The sequence below is a fragment of the Leptopilina boulardi genome, unplaced genomic scaffold, assembly GCF_019393585.1.
Source record: "Leptopilina boulardi isolate dan_hultmark-lab unplaced genomic scaffold, ZJU_Lbou_2.1 LbouV2_285, whole genome shotgun sequence".
Lineage (NCBI taxonomy): Eukaryota > Metazoa > Arthropoda > Insecta > Hymenoptera > Figitidae > Leptopilina > Leptopilina boulardi.
This window is the reverse complement of record NW_026137846.1, coordinates 771,273-786,738: the sequence shown is the minus strand read 5'-3', so window position 1 is coordinate 786,738 and position 15,466 is coordinate 771,273. Positions and strand designations below refer to the sequence as shown.

General features: G+C 26.3%; 1 protein-coding gene across 3 annotated transcripts in view; it reads right to left on the bottom strand.

Moving 5' to 3' along the window:
- The window catches only part of LOC127282168 (tumor protein p53-inducible nuclear protein 2), a 381,620-nt gene that overhangs the window by 317,045 nt on the left and 49,109 nt on the right, over positions 1–15,466 (bottom strand). For all 3 annotated transcript variants that reach the window (XR_007843156.1, XM_051306283.1, XM_051306282.1), the window contains one exon: positions 11,356–11,541. Coding sequence is in view for 2 of the 3 variants with exons in the window: in XM_051306282.1 (XP_051162239.1) it covers positions 11,356–11,541 (186 nt within the window). In the remaining variant the exon portion in view is untranslated. The remainder of the gene's footprint in view (positions 1–11,355; positions 11,542–15,466) is intronic.

Below are 15,466 nucleotides of genomic sequence, written 5' to 3'. Positions count from 1 at the left end.
ACGAAATTTTTAAGCCTAGCCAGATAATGGACAAACAATTTTTATAATATTTTCGACAATTTTCAAAAATTTTTAAAATAATATGTTATAACAAAAGTTATAGATATTATTAAAATACATTTTTTATATCTAAAGCATCTTTTTTAATTTTGCATATTTTACCTAATAAACGAAAAAAAACCATAAATTTTGGGACTTTTTTTATGTATTGTTACTATGATTTTCGTAATGAGTACATCAAAATACATAAAAGTACGTAATATAGAAAAAACCAAAAATATTTTTAAAAAATTCAAAAATTTTTAAAAAATTCCGAAAATATTGTAAAAATCGTTTGCCCATTACCGGACTAGGCTTAAAAGTTTCGTAAAAAGAAGTAGGTTTTTTGAAAAAACTTGAAAAAATCGTTCAGTACGTCAAATGAGAAAAATGACTTTTTATCATTCAAACTCAAAAATTTGATAGTAATATCTTTTAAAAAAAATTTCGATTTTTTTTGAAAAGTACGTTTAAGAACAAACATTTTGAAAAAAAACTTTTAAAATTGAAGCATTTTTAAGAAAGTTAAGAGCATTCAAAAACTAAAAGTCAAGAAAATTCTCCATGGAAAATTCATGGAAGCTAGTGTCAATTAGTACTAAAAGAAAAAAAAATCGGAGATGCAATTTCAGATGGACTTACACTTTGGCGTGGAATACATCATATGTATTCTGTATATGAGACATTTCATATGAGAATACGGGGACATATCTCGAATTTTTTTCAAAATTCGGTAAATTGTAGTGATAGTGGTGCTAAATAAGTGTACAAATTTTGAATTTGAAATTTTTAATATTTTTCGAAACTTAAACTTTTAGAAAAAAATTTTTTTTTTAAAACAATATTAATGTTTAAACAATTTGTTTAAAAAATAAAATTTGTTTATAACTTTTAAACATGTTCTCCCTCATTTAGAAGAGCGAAAAAAATCATGAATATTGTTTAAGTCATAATAAATCGATGGTTAAATTTTTGAGATGGCATTATATTTTATTTTTGAGATATTAATTAATTAACTAACAAAAGTTAATAAAAAATGAAATATTTTACGAACAAATAAAATTAGAGTAATTTTAAAGACACCATTAGAATGCTTATTATAATCCGCATTCAACGAGACCTATATGTACTATTTCTAATAGACGGGTGTTAAATTAATAATTAATAATAAAAATTATTTAAATAATTAATAACATTTGAAGAAATGAAGATAAATTGTCAATTCTTTTTTTATTTGGAAGATCATGTAATTCTGTGTCAAAAAAAGTATTAAGTATTACCAAGACTCAAAAATTAATTATAAAATGTTATTTAGAAAAAGACTGAAAAATACCGTGCCGAGTGGGTAGACAGCCTCCTCCAACTTATGTTGTGGGGTGCTGAAACATCGATTTTTAATAATCATCTGTTAATAATTTAAATTTATTAAAAATGTTATTTAAAATGTTTTATTTAACACAAAATTAGATCATCTTCCAAATAAAAAAAATTGACGATTTATCTTATTTTTTCCAAATGTTATTAATTATTTAAATAATTTTTATTATTAATTATTAATTTCAAATCTGTTTATCAGAAATAGTTCATATATGTCTCGCTAAATGCGGAGTTTGATAAGCATTCTAATGGTGTTTTTAAAATTACTCTAATTTTATTTGTTCGTAAAATATTTCATTTTTTATTAACTTTTTTTAGTTAATTAATTACTATCTCGAAAACAAAAAATAATGCCATCTCAAAAATTAAACTATTGATTTATTATGACTTAAACAAGATTCATGATTTTTTTCGCGCTTCTAAATGACGGAGAACATGTTTAAAAGTTATAAACAAATTTTATTTTTTAACCTGACTTTTTTAAAATAACGCGATTTTCGTCAAATTGTGTATTAAAGGGTTTTCGAGGTCGGTGATCACGAATCCGAAGTCTGATCTTGAAAATTTTAAAAATTCAAAATGTCGGATCCAATATGGCGGACTTTTTTTTAAATCGATCTAATTGTCCTGAAACTTGTTACTCGGGGGTTTTCGGAGTCGCTAATCACAAATCCGAAGTCAGGTTTTCAAAAGTTTTAAAATTCAAAATGGCGAATCCAATATGGCGGACCACTTTTTTAAAAATTGATCTAATTGTCCTGCAACTTGTTACCAGGATCAACCACGGGGAGGTTACATGACTCTGATCCCAATTTTTTTTTTTTTTTTGCTTTTTGTGTTTTTTTTGTTTTTCTTTTTTTTAAATTAGTATTAAGTACTTTGTACGAAAGGGTTTATTTGAAACCCGTTTATGTTTGAAATAAAATAAATAAATAAATATACTAACTACACGGTGCTACAAAAATTTTTTTTTTAATATACTTCTTATGAAACTTATTGGAGGTTGTAGGTCACAAAAAACTAAGAAGAATGGTGTATATAAAATTCTCCAAACACCCCTAAATTTTCATTTTAGAGCCAGAAAACCATTTTTACGTATGTTTATGCATAAAAACATTTGTAACTTTCTTATTTCTGCACCGATTTCAAATTTTTTTTTCATTTTGAAGCTGAGGAACTGAGCTTTTTAGCCCTTATTCGATATTTTTGTTTAAATTAATATTTATAAGAGAAAAATTACAAAAATGTTCAGAAGTTGTCATTTTCCTCGCAATTTTTCAACTTTAACTGATGTTTTCATCATTAATTTTAATTTAAACATTTTTTCTCTTCTAGCGCTATTAAAGCTATTAAATTTTGCATCCAATGAGCCGTATTTGAATAGATTTTGTAAAAAATTAACTGAATTATTGTAGTTTTTCTCTTTACAGGTCTAGTAGCTGATTCAAGAACATTACAGTTTTCTTTTCTTTTTCATTCTTAATTGTTTATGTATATTATTTGTCAAGTTCTGACAGTTTTTATTCCATGTTGGTCATGCTAACAATAAGTTTTTTTAACAAATATTAATATTATAAATGAACTATAAACAAACACGATTGGATAAAAATACTCCAAGTTATGGAGGTTTTATTAATTTTTGTCATTTTTTGCATTTTCAGAAATAAAATAAATTCTACTTCTTGTATCAGATCTTGTACCAGATCTTTGCACGAGCTTGTACAAGGAAATATATTTAATATTTGTATACAAGAAAAAGTACATGTTCTTGTACATATTCTTATGCAGGTTCATGTACATGTACTTACACATGAAACCGTCCATGTCCTTGTACAATTTCATATGGAAAAAACTTTTTTTTTAACAAAATTTTAGATTTTATTAATTTAGAACTATTAAAACTCTTTAATTATGTACCCAAGTAGCACGATATATCAACCAGATGTCACCGTGACATCAGGAAAATGTCAAAATGTCCGCCTTACGGTGATATCACACGGTGACATCGAGGTGATATCATGGTGATATCACAGTCATATCACGGTGATATCATGGTGATATTATGGTGATATCACCGTGATATCATGTTGATATTTTACAGGGATTTAAAATTTTTTAAAAATTATTATTTTTTTATTATTTTTTTTCTTTATTATTATTTTTTAAATTATTAAAAATTTTAAGTCCCTGTAAAATATTAACATGATATCACAGTGATATCACCATGATATCACCGTGATATGACTGTGATATCACCTCGATGTCACCGTGTGATATCACCGTAAGGCGGACATTTTGACATTTTCCTGATGTCACGGTGACATTCCCCGGTGATATCACCGTGACATCTGGTTGATATATCGTGCTACTTCGGTATGTTAAGAATTATTGCGCAGCTGTAAAGTTGTGAGAAAACTACTGCACAGTCTTTAAAGTTTTTCATTTTTACTAAACGAAGATACTTATTGTTAAAAACTTATTGTTAGCATGACCAACATGGAATAAAAACTGACAGAACTTGACAAATAATATACATAAACAATTAAGAATGAAAAAGAAAAGAAAACTGTAATGTTCTTGAATCAGCTACTAGACCTGTAAAGAGAAAAACTACAATAATTCAGTTAATTTTTTACAAAATCTATTCAAATACGGCTCATTGGATGCAAAATTTAATAGCTTTAATAGCGCTAGAAGAGAAAAAATGTTTAAATTAAAATTAATGATGAAAACATCAGTTAAAGTTGAAAAATTGCGAGGAAAATGACAACTTCTGAACATTTTTGTAATTTTCTCTTATAAATATTAATTTAAACAAAAATATCGAATAAGGGCTAAAAAGCTCTGTTCCTCAGCTTCAAAATGAAAAAAAAATTTGAAATCGGTGCAGAAATAAGAAAGTTACAAATGTTTTTATGCATAAACATACGTAAAAAAACTTTATAACCTCATTTGATCGGTTTCATTGCCATGTATTGCTTTAGAGATGAACGTCCCTTGAATGGTATCATCTACTCATCAATTGACAAAGTCTCAGAATGACGATAAAACTTAGTTAGATTTTTATTGATTTCCTCTATAAGAGGTCTAACTTTATGAAGTTTGTCAGATTGAGGATGTCCTCTAGGAAACGCGCTATCATTAGAATTTAAGTGAACTTTCGACGTGATTTCCATGAAGCGATCACGAGTCATGATTTCCCACCGTTTACACCTGATGGTGTATTATTTTATTACGTGATATTTTTTGCGTGAATAAAGATAAAAAATATCTTATTTCAGGACTATTATCAGGAAAATTCATTTGAACATCTTCATCCTTATCAAAAGTTTTATTTAAATTTTTAAAATAGGTTCTTTTTTGAGACCATTGATCACTTATTTCTTCCATATTTTCATCGTCGTCTGAATCTTCAGAATCGGTTTGTGATTCACTAACATCATCCTCATCTGATGTTTCACCATCACCATCTAATTCGGAATTTTCCGGATTATCGGGTAAGGAAAAAGCTTCCTCAGAATGTTTTTTCTTACGCAAAAAATAAAAATTTTGTTTCCTAATTATTAGCAAATACAACCGCTATTCGTTGTAAAAAAAACAAATGAATAGCGCAATAGCAGAGTCGGGAATGAATGACTTAGGCTATTTTTGACAATGGAATAAAAAACAAATACGTAACTGGAATACGAGTTTAGAAACAAATGACTTACCTCTAAAAAAATAAATAAAATGACTAACACAAAATGTCGTTCGGGAAAAAACTAAAGTTACTGGGGAGAAATAAAAAATAAGGTAAATTAGTAACTGAAACACCGTTTTAGAAACAAATGACTGACCTCATTTGAAAAAAAATAAAATGCCTAATACAAAATGTCGTTCGGGAAAAAACTAACTCTACTGCGGATATATATAAATAACAAATGAATAGTGCATTAACAGACTCAGGAACAAATGACTCACTCTATTATTAGCTAATAAAAATAATAGAAATGTGTAATTGAAAAACAGGTTCGAAATGTCTACTTTTGAATTTTTAGCTCAACATCCGGAATAAGCCATTTTGACCGGATTTGAGAACAGCGACCCCGTAATATTGCATCCATTTTTTTGAATTTTTAAAATCTGACATCAGGTATGCAATCAGTGACCCCGAAAATCTCCGAGGAACAAGTTTCATGACAAATGCATTCGTAATCAGCGACCCCAAAAAACCCAGAGTAACGAATTTCAAGCCAATAGATCAATTTTTAAAAAAGTAATCCGCCATTTTTAATTTTGAAAAATTTAAAAATCTGACTTCGGATTCATGATCAGCAACCCCAAAAACCCCGAGTAACAAGTTTTAGGTCAAATGAATAGATTTTCAAAAAATAGTTCCCCATAATGGATCCGACAATTTCAATTGGATAGATTTTTAAAAAAGTAATCCGCCATTTTTAATTTTAAAGGTTTTAAGAATCTCACTTCAGCGACCCCGAAAACCCCCGAGTAATAATTTTTATAAGCCTAGCTTCACGCATTTTGATAATTTGTAATTTCTTAGCAATTCTTACCATAAACATTCAATGTTTATATTGTTATAAATACAAAATTGTTATTCATTTATTGCACTATTAATTTTTTTTACAAAGTAGAATAAATTTGTGGGTCGTGGGCGTTTAAAAAACAAAAATACCTTGATTTTGGACAAAGTAATTAGTGTTTTAATTCAAAAGTGGTATCAATCGAAACCACCAGGACTGAAAGGGTACAAATTGTTTAAAAATTAATATTTTTTTAAAAAAAAATTTTTTTTTGTAAAAGTTTAAAGTCTTCTGCATAAAAAAAATTTTTCTCTATTTTTAGTAGGAAAAAGTTATAAGTAAATTAAAAAAATATTGCTCAAATTTGTTATTGTAAATATCTCGAAAAATATTAAAAATTTCAAAATTTGTACACTTATTAAGCACCACTATCACTACAATTTACCGAATTTTGAGAAAAATCCGAGACATGACACCCCTATGAAATGCCTCATATGACTTTCTCAAAATAAATGAATGCAATAGAAAAATTAGATAATTTTAATAAAAATAAATATTAAATAAATTTAATAATTAGTTTTAAACTACAATTGTTTATAAATAATATTTAATGTCATTTTTTAACAATTAATAGTAAATTTTGATAAAAATCAATAAATATCAAAAATTTAAGTTGTTATTTACATTCCCAGGATTAATTTTATGCAGCAGAAAAAAATTTAGATAAGCTTTAAACGCATGAAACTGACTGTCCCCATTTACCCCAAAATTTAGAAAATTTCATAAAATTTGGGGTAAATGGTAACAGCACAGTTTCTAAGAAAAAAGTTTTTTTAAGTATATTACTGTATTAAGGGATGAAAAAACTTGAAAAGAAATTTTAGTAGATATTTAATAGTTGAACCAATTGAAATTATTTTATTTTTTTAAAATTTTTTTCATTTCAGTATTTTGTCTCGCATTTGAAAAAAATAGACTTAAAAATCATACCAAATTTTTTTCTTATTCTATTTATATTTTATTATTTTCCCATAACAGAAATTCACTTGAATTTTTGATTTTTGTTAATTTGGTTAATAATGACAAGCTGTCCCATTTACCCCAAAAATTTGAAAACTCAGGGTAAATGGGACAGCTTGTCATTATTAACCAAATTAACAAAAATCAAAAATTCAAGTGAATTTCTGTTATGGGAGTCATAAAGAATAAGAAAAAAATTTGGTATGATTTTTAAGTCTGTTTTCTTTGAAATGCGAGACAAAATACTGAAATAGATTGACTTTGATTTTCAAGTTTTTATGCAGTGAGCGATAACTTGAATTATCTTGCTGCCAATTGAGCAGGTCAATCAAATAACTCGATTCGCGTTCGAATCATCGCCCTTATGGAACTTGTATAAAAAATTGCAAGTTAATTCATTAACATTTGACTTCAAAACAACGATTAATGTTTAAAAATTTAATTAAATTTGAAAAAAAATTTTTGGTGTTTTTAATTTTTAATTTAATTAATATTGGTTCTACAAAAAAAAGTATTAAGGAAAAAAGTTGTGTTTTTTTATTCCCTACAAGATAGTGTTTTAAAAAAATTAACATTTTGAATTTTAATTTTTCACTATTTTTGATGCGTCGAAATCCCATAACGGCGATGTTTCGAACGCGAATCGTGTTATTTGATTGACCTCCTCAATTGTAAAGATAAAAGCTTGGCAATAGTCAGAACCTCTTGCAGGTGATCTGAGGTTAAAATATTAACGTTGAACTTAATTTTAAAACTGTAAATTAAGCTCCAAAACCTCTTGTCCCCATTTACCCCAATTGACCCTATTTATATATATTATTTAATATTCTAAGTCCAAAAGTCAAATATTTAATGATCAACAAACAATTAATGTTTACAATGATTGAGAACAACGAGAAACGCGTTTTTAATAAAAATATATTTACACTTTTTTTTAAATAACACACTCACATATGATCGAATAGCAACATTTTCCAAGTCCAAAAGTCAAATATTTTTTTATCTACAAAAAATTAATATTTACAATGACTCAGAACAACGAAAAACGCGTTTTTAATAAAAATATATTTACACTTTTTTTTGAAAATTCACCTGGGATGATTGATGATAATAATCATGAAGCATATAATTAATTATATTTTATAAATTGCATTTAATTGGAAAATATAATGTAATATCTTAACTTTAACTAAATGATGTTAAGCACTTTTCTGAGTTAGGTATTTTGCAAGTTTAAATAACATTAAGAAGTTAACAATCGTTTTTACGTAGCGTGCGTAGCGTAGTTGGTAAAGCATGTTAGACTCATAATCCGTAGGTCGTAGGTACCATTCCCCCATGCCTTAGATTTATTTATTTTTCAGTTTTGCGTTTAATTATTAATTCTATGTATAAATTAGTTGTAAAATGAAAATATGTGATCATAGTATGCAGAAATTACATATTTTTATATTTATTTTTTTCAGTAAGAATTTAATTTAGAAATAGAAGAATTAGTAAATAAATATGTTATTTATTCAATTCAAATTTTGATTTATTTGAATCAAAAAATTCTGACATTTTATGCAAATAAATTATGTATTTGGATCAAATAAAATAATAATTGCCGCAATTAAAGAGGTTTTAGTTTCAATTAAAACAATTACTTATGATAAATAATCGAATATTTGATTCAAGAAAATTTTTAGTTGTTTCAAGAAAAATATTTTATTAATGCAAATCAATATTTATTTGAATCAAAAAATATGCAGTATTGAATGAAATAATTTTCATAATTGATTCAAATAATTATTTATTAGCTTTGAATATTCCATTTATTTTATTTGCATACTTTGTATTTGATTCAAATAACTATTTATTTGATGCGATAAAATAAAATACTTAGGTTTAGTAAATGTGCATTTGGTTCAAATACATATTTATTAGATAATAGACAAGTAAATGATGTATTTGGATCAAATACATTTTATTTGATCCAAATAAAATTTTTTTTCAGTGTAGGCTATTATATAAATTAATGAAAAATAACAATAATTATTAAAAATTATAAACAAATTAAATTTATAAATTGTATCTTTCTTAAAAATCATCGGACAATTAAAATTCAAAAACGAATATGTAAAATAAACTAAATAATAATTGTTAATAATAAACTATAATAAAAATAATCATTGTTAATAATAAAAATTTAGCTTAATTGTAAAAGATGCAAAATATAGACGATCTCCCCTTCTTTAAGAATTTATTCCTACTTTTAAAAATCTATGTCCCTGAAGGACAACCCACAAGTTCTGACCTACCCTAAGGGTTGGGTCAGTGAGGCCCAATAGAAAGAAAATGCAAATGAGGCATTTTACGTGTAATGTTCTGAGTTAAAAAATTGATTTCTCGAAAAAAGTGAAACTTGGGGAAATTGTTGTCCTACCTGATAGTAAAATATCCCCAAAAAAGTTTTTGACTTTTTTGAAATTTTGGGGGAGATAGAGGAGGGTCAATTTTACCAATCTTCCCTCACATCGCCTCTATTTGAATTTTTTCTGTCTATAAATACAATAAAAAAAATTTTGGCAGATATGTTATTCGAAGGTTTTTTCATGCTCTTTCCAATGGTGAATTTCGTTTTTTTAAATTTTTGAATTTTGACCTTGATTTTCTAAAATTAAAAATAATTTTGCTATTTTCACTAAAATCGATGCATTTTTTTTAAAATAAATAATTGCAAACGAAAGTTGAGGTTTTTTCTGATCTGTATATAAATTTTCAGAATGACGATATTTTTGTTTTCGAGATATTAAATGTCAAAGATTTTATGTCAGCGCGCGCGGCAAAGCGGTCGACTCATACCGCGCCACGGTAGCTGTAAACACTGGTGCGCGCTGACATCAAATCTTTGACATATATCTCGAAAACAAAAAAAATTGGCATTCTGATAATTTATATACAGATCGGAAGAAACCTCAGCTTTCGTTTGCAATTATTTACATATTTAAAAAAAACGCATCGATTTTAGTGAAAATAGCAAATTTATGTTTAATTATAGAAAATCAAGGTCAAACTTCAAAAATTTTAAAAAACGAAATTCACCATTGGAAAGAGCATGAAAAAAACTTCAAAAAACATACCTGCCAAAAAATTTTTTATTACATTTATAGACAGAAAAAATTCAAATAGTAAACGGTGTCAAGGAAAACTGATAAAATTGACCCCCTCTCTATCCCCTAAAATTTCAAAAAAGTCAAAAATTTTTTTGGGGATATTTTGCTATCATGTAGGAAAACAATTTCCCCAAGTTTCACTTTTTTCGAGAAATAAATTTTTTAAATCAGGACATTACACATAAAATGCCTGAAATGAGTTTTCTCCATTTTTTACTTCGAGTTTTCACCATTTTATACGAGAAAACCCAATAGCGAGTTTTCTCAACTCCCTTTTTTCTCCGCCTACAAGAAATTTCCCTTTCTACAAAAAATCACTCCCTTCTTCAAAATCAACCACAAAACTCAAAATTTGTAGTGGAGACAAACCTTTAAAAACGTATGTTTACGTAAAATCTTCAGTTATTTCAACATTCCAATTTTCTACTTACAAACTTTAAAAAGTCATTTCAAAAATTTTAAATCATTCAACAATTTTGTTCAGTTATTCAAAATCCTAAGTTCTATTTTCAAACATTTTTTCTTTCAACAAACTAAAAAGTTATTTTCAAAATTCCAAGTTCTACTTTCAAACTTTAAAGTGTTTCAATAATTTTAAAGTTATTCAACTCCACCAACTAAATAAATTCTGGAAAGGGACGTCTAATTTTGCATCATAGGAATCTTCATGAATATTTGATCATGAGATTCGATGTTCCTGTCTGATCACTATAGAAACTAAAGCGACATCTTTTAGTCACAACAAAACTACACGCTACAATAACTTTACTTACCTGAAAATATCCTCTTGCTGTCGGTATAGTAGAGTTCTTATCACTTTTAAGAAAACTTTTTTTTAAAATTAAATTGCAATTATTTTAAACTGTGCTCGATAAATAATAAAATAATTTAATAAAATTTGCAACTTCTATTAAATATAAATTATTTTTTCACACATTTTACACTAATTTATTGAAAATATTATGAAAATTGACAACGAGTTAAAATCTACAGTTACCACTTGCACATATCAAGTGATTATTTAATATTTATCACGTTAATAATTAAAATTCTTTCAAAAATTAACTCTATAAATGTTCATTTAACCTTACAATACTAATTTTTATAAATTTTCATCAATTTAAAGCTTTTTTTTGATAATTACCTAAATTCGACTTAGATTCGCCCCAGCTGGGTCGAATTTAGGTAAATCAAATCCGCCAGGGAGTGTATTAAAGAATTTTAGTAATTATGTAGAATACCTGTTTGGTCAATGAGAATCCAATCATTTTCTTCAACTTCAACTTGTTTCAGCCTGGTTTGTGTAAGGTAGTTGTTAATGTTTCCAACATTTATATCGTCCCTCGATTCAGAATGATCAGAAACACTACTTCTAAGTAAATAGTTTGCTAAACTGTTCAACATGACGGGCCAGTTGTTCTTCTTATCTAAAAATAATTAAGTTTATAAAACATTATGTTGTTCAATAATTGTGATATTCATAAAAAAATTGTGCATAATAATGTGTTGTTATCTGTTTAAGTGGAAGATCCAACTTTTAGTATAGAAATACATTCGACTCGCATAAACAGAACCCCAAATTTCATTTAACATAAATATCATTTGACATAAAACTCACTTCACTTAAATTTCAGATAATATAATTCTACGTTGACATAAACTTTATTTGACATAAATGTCATATAACATAAATTCCATTTGATATACATTTTAATTGATATAAACTTCATTTGGCATAAAACTCACTTCACATAACTTTCAATAGTCATAATTATAATTTTACATAAAATTTATTTGACATAATAATCAATCGTCATAAATTTCATTTGGCACAAAATTCATATAACATAAATTCCATTTGATATAAATTTCATATAATTATGCATCTTAGTATCCAGGCCTTTTTATGATTTTGTTATGAAAAGTATTATGCGCAACACGTGTGGCGCCATTTTGAAACTCGCGCTACATTTTCGTAAGGGTACGGTCACACTATCTCATGCATGCACTGTGCATGCATGCAGAAACATTTGGCCGGTCACACTTCAACGAAATCTAGTGAATGTTTAGTAACTTTCTAGTAATTTTCCAAAAATTTCGATTGTAACTAGAAAGTTACTAAACATTCACTAGATTTCGTTGAAGTGTGACCGACCAAATGTTTCTGCATGCATGCACAGTGCATGCATGAAGTAAGAATAAGGAGACTTCACTCTATATGAGGAATACAGAAAAAATGGCCCCATTCTCTATAACATCATTCCGGAAAATTCGAATAGACAGAGGTGGCGTCCCTTGCGGGAAAAACGCGAAACTTGATTTTCAAATTCAAAATATGCTTCTGTCACATTCACATGTGGTTTTGTTTACCAGAAGCATCAATTTTATTTTTGTGTTTGAAAAATAATCGTTAAGTTTGATAGTTTAAGTAATATTAAATTGTGCCAGTGGAAAAATATAAAAGAGGTATGTATATTTGTCATAAATATAAATATAAATAATTATAGATTAATTATAAATATAAAGTAATTATAAGTATATTTAAATATAATATTACTGATATTATATTAGCCTATATTACATATTATAATTACATTGTAATAAAGTTGTGCAAAAATTATATAAAGAAATTATTTATAATAAAAAAATTTTATTGTACAAATTTTAAAAAATTTTAACAAATAATAGAATTTTTAATTCTTGAAAAATTTTATAAATTAAATTATTTCAAGTTTTCAAGATATATAAATTGAAATAATTGAGATGTAATTGAATTTAAGTGTTTACAAATGTTTTTCAACCTTGTCAATTTCTTACGAATGTCAATCTGTAGTCATATTTATAATTTTTTCAAAATAATTAATTTGTTTACTTATAAGTATATATTACCAAATCTGTGCATTTTGTGTAATTTTTGGAAAATTTTAAATCAACTCATATTACGTTTCTTAATAAATCATTGCAGATGCCCTCTTGTTTTGTTAGAAATTGTAATTCTTCTGATTATCGCAACAAAAAGGAAAAATTAAATCCACTGATGAAGAGAAGTTTTTTTCATGCAACAACGGTTATTATAATAAATTATTTCTTACTTATTATAATTTAAACAATAGATATAAAATTGTAATATTTTTGTATATATATATATATAATTTTTTTATAGGGGGAAAGTTTGAAAAAAACATGTGTGTGATTTACACTTTTTAGATTCAGAAGTTGTAAGAAATTACAAATCTTCAGTAGGAGAAGAAAAATTTAATATTTCTTTGCTACGAATTTCTCTACAAAAAGGAGCAATTCCATCAATTTTTACTTCAGACACGGAAACAAAAATAATAAAAGTAGTGAATCTTTTTAGTCCACCGCGTGGAAAACCAAATTTCGAATTAGAATGTAAATTTGAAAATATATTCAAAAATTGTGAAAGTGTACCACTACCAACTCAATTTTGGATGGTGCAGCGTATTAAAGGATGTATTATGTGGAACAATTGGACGCAAAATGCAGATTATTTAGAAAATAAAGTTATTTTACATTCAAATATGTCCATAGAGGTATTGAAAAAATTGTTATCCGGACAAAAATTCCCAATACAAAAATCCAAACTAAAAAGTTGACTGTAAATGAATTCCCAAAAAATAATTTAACTCTGGACTTTATTTTGTGGATTTTTTGACTTTAAACATTTTTATTTTCGATTTTTGTATTTTGGAATTTTTTCGTTTAATTTTCGGTTTGCATTTTTTTGATTGGATTTTTTGTCCTGTAATCAAAAAAATTAATAATAAAAATACTTTAATATTATTAATATATATTTTGTTTTCATTTTTTAAAAATAATTATTTCTAGGTTTTTGTAAAAAAAAGGAAATATTTCTAGAGCAGTGGCAGTTTGTAAATAATGTGGAAGACATTACTAACTTGCTTTTATTTGTTTCAAGCCTATTACCTTGTGCATTAAACATTAAATTTTTAAAATATTAAACTTTTGATATAAAAGAAGGATAAAAAATAAACATGATAAATTTTTGCATTTGATTTATTTAATCAAAAATATATTAAATTAAAAAAATTTTGATTACAATTACAATAAGTTAATATTGTATAGAGTCCTATAATTTTAATTTATCAACAGTTTTCAAAAGTTTATTTAAATCATTAATTGTTGATATCTTTATTTCTGATGAAAATGGCATAATTATATCATCTATACAAATTTTTACCTTCAAAAAACTGCAACTCTTTTTCTAATGTCAAAGTTGTTTTCAACGCTTTGAAATCCAAAAAAGTAGTCACTTCCTCTTGTGAAACACCAGTTTTCACAAGGCAGTGGAATATAGTCCAAACAATTTCTTAACTCCGCAAAAGCTAATTCCTTATCATAATTAATTAAGGTAATTCCGTTTAATGTATTGAATCCTACGGTTATCTGTTTAAAGAAAAATAATATTGTTAATTATATATTTTAATTTTTATAAATATTATTATATTATTATATATATATATATATAATATTATTATATGTATATTATATTATATATTATTAAGAATTTATAGCAAATACTTACTTGGGAATTACTTTGATTCATGATAGCGATCGTCTTCTTTAAAATAAAAGAAACAAAAACATTCTCCTTTTTATAAACAATTTAATCAATTGTAATTACAATTACAAAAAATCGTAATAATTTAAATTATTATAAAATAAAATTCTGCAATCAATAAAAAATATTATTTAAAATGTCAAAAATGGGTATTATCATAGCACTCATTTGGTGTTTATTATAGTAGTAGCAGACGAATTTATAAGGTTAAAATCGACAGTTTCGTGTTTTTCCCGCAAGGAACGCCACCTCTGCCTATTCGAATTTTCCGGAATGATGTTATAGAGAATGGGGACAGACTTGACATTAGAGTGAAGTCTCCTTATTCTTACTTCATGAGTGCATGCATGAGATAGTGTGACCGTACCCCAACCCCTCACCTACGACTCGTTACGAAAACTTAGCGCTCGTTCCAAAAAGATCGCTAGTTCACACTTTTAAATATTTAATATTTAAAATTTCAAATATTTTTAACTGAATTATTTAAAAGTAAAGAATTTGTAGAATACTATACGAGTATAGGCAACTTTAGTGAACGTTTACGAATCATTAGTGAAAAGTCTGTGAAACGTTAGTTAATTTTACGGCAGACAAATTGCGCAGTAATGCATTGCGCATTTCTTACAAAATTCTGCTACATCCCATATGTTTCTGTTACCTACATACTACATAAACTATATAAGTAAAATATGAATACGAAATTCAACAAATAATTTGAAGTCAATTTTTGCCTAAAAAATGACCTGGAC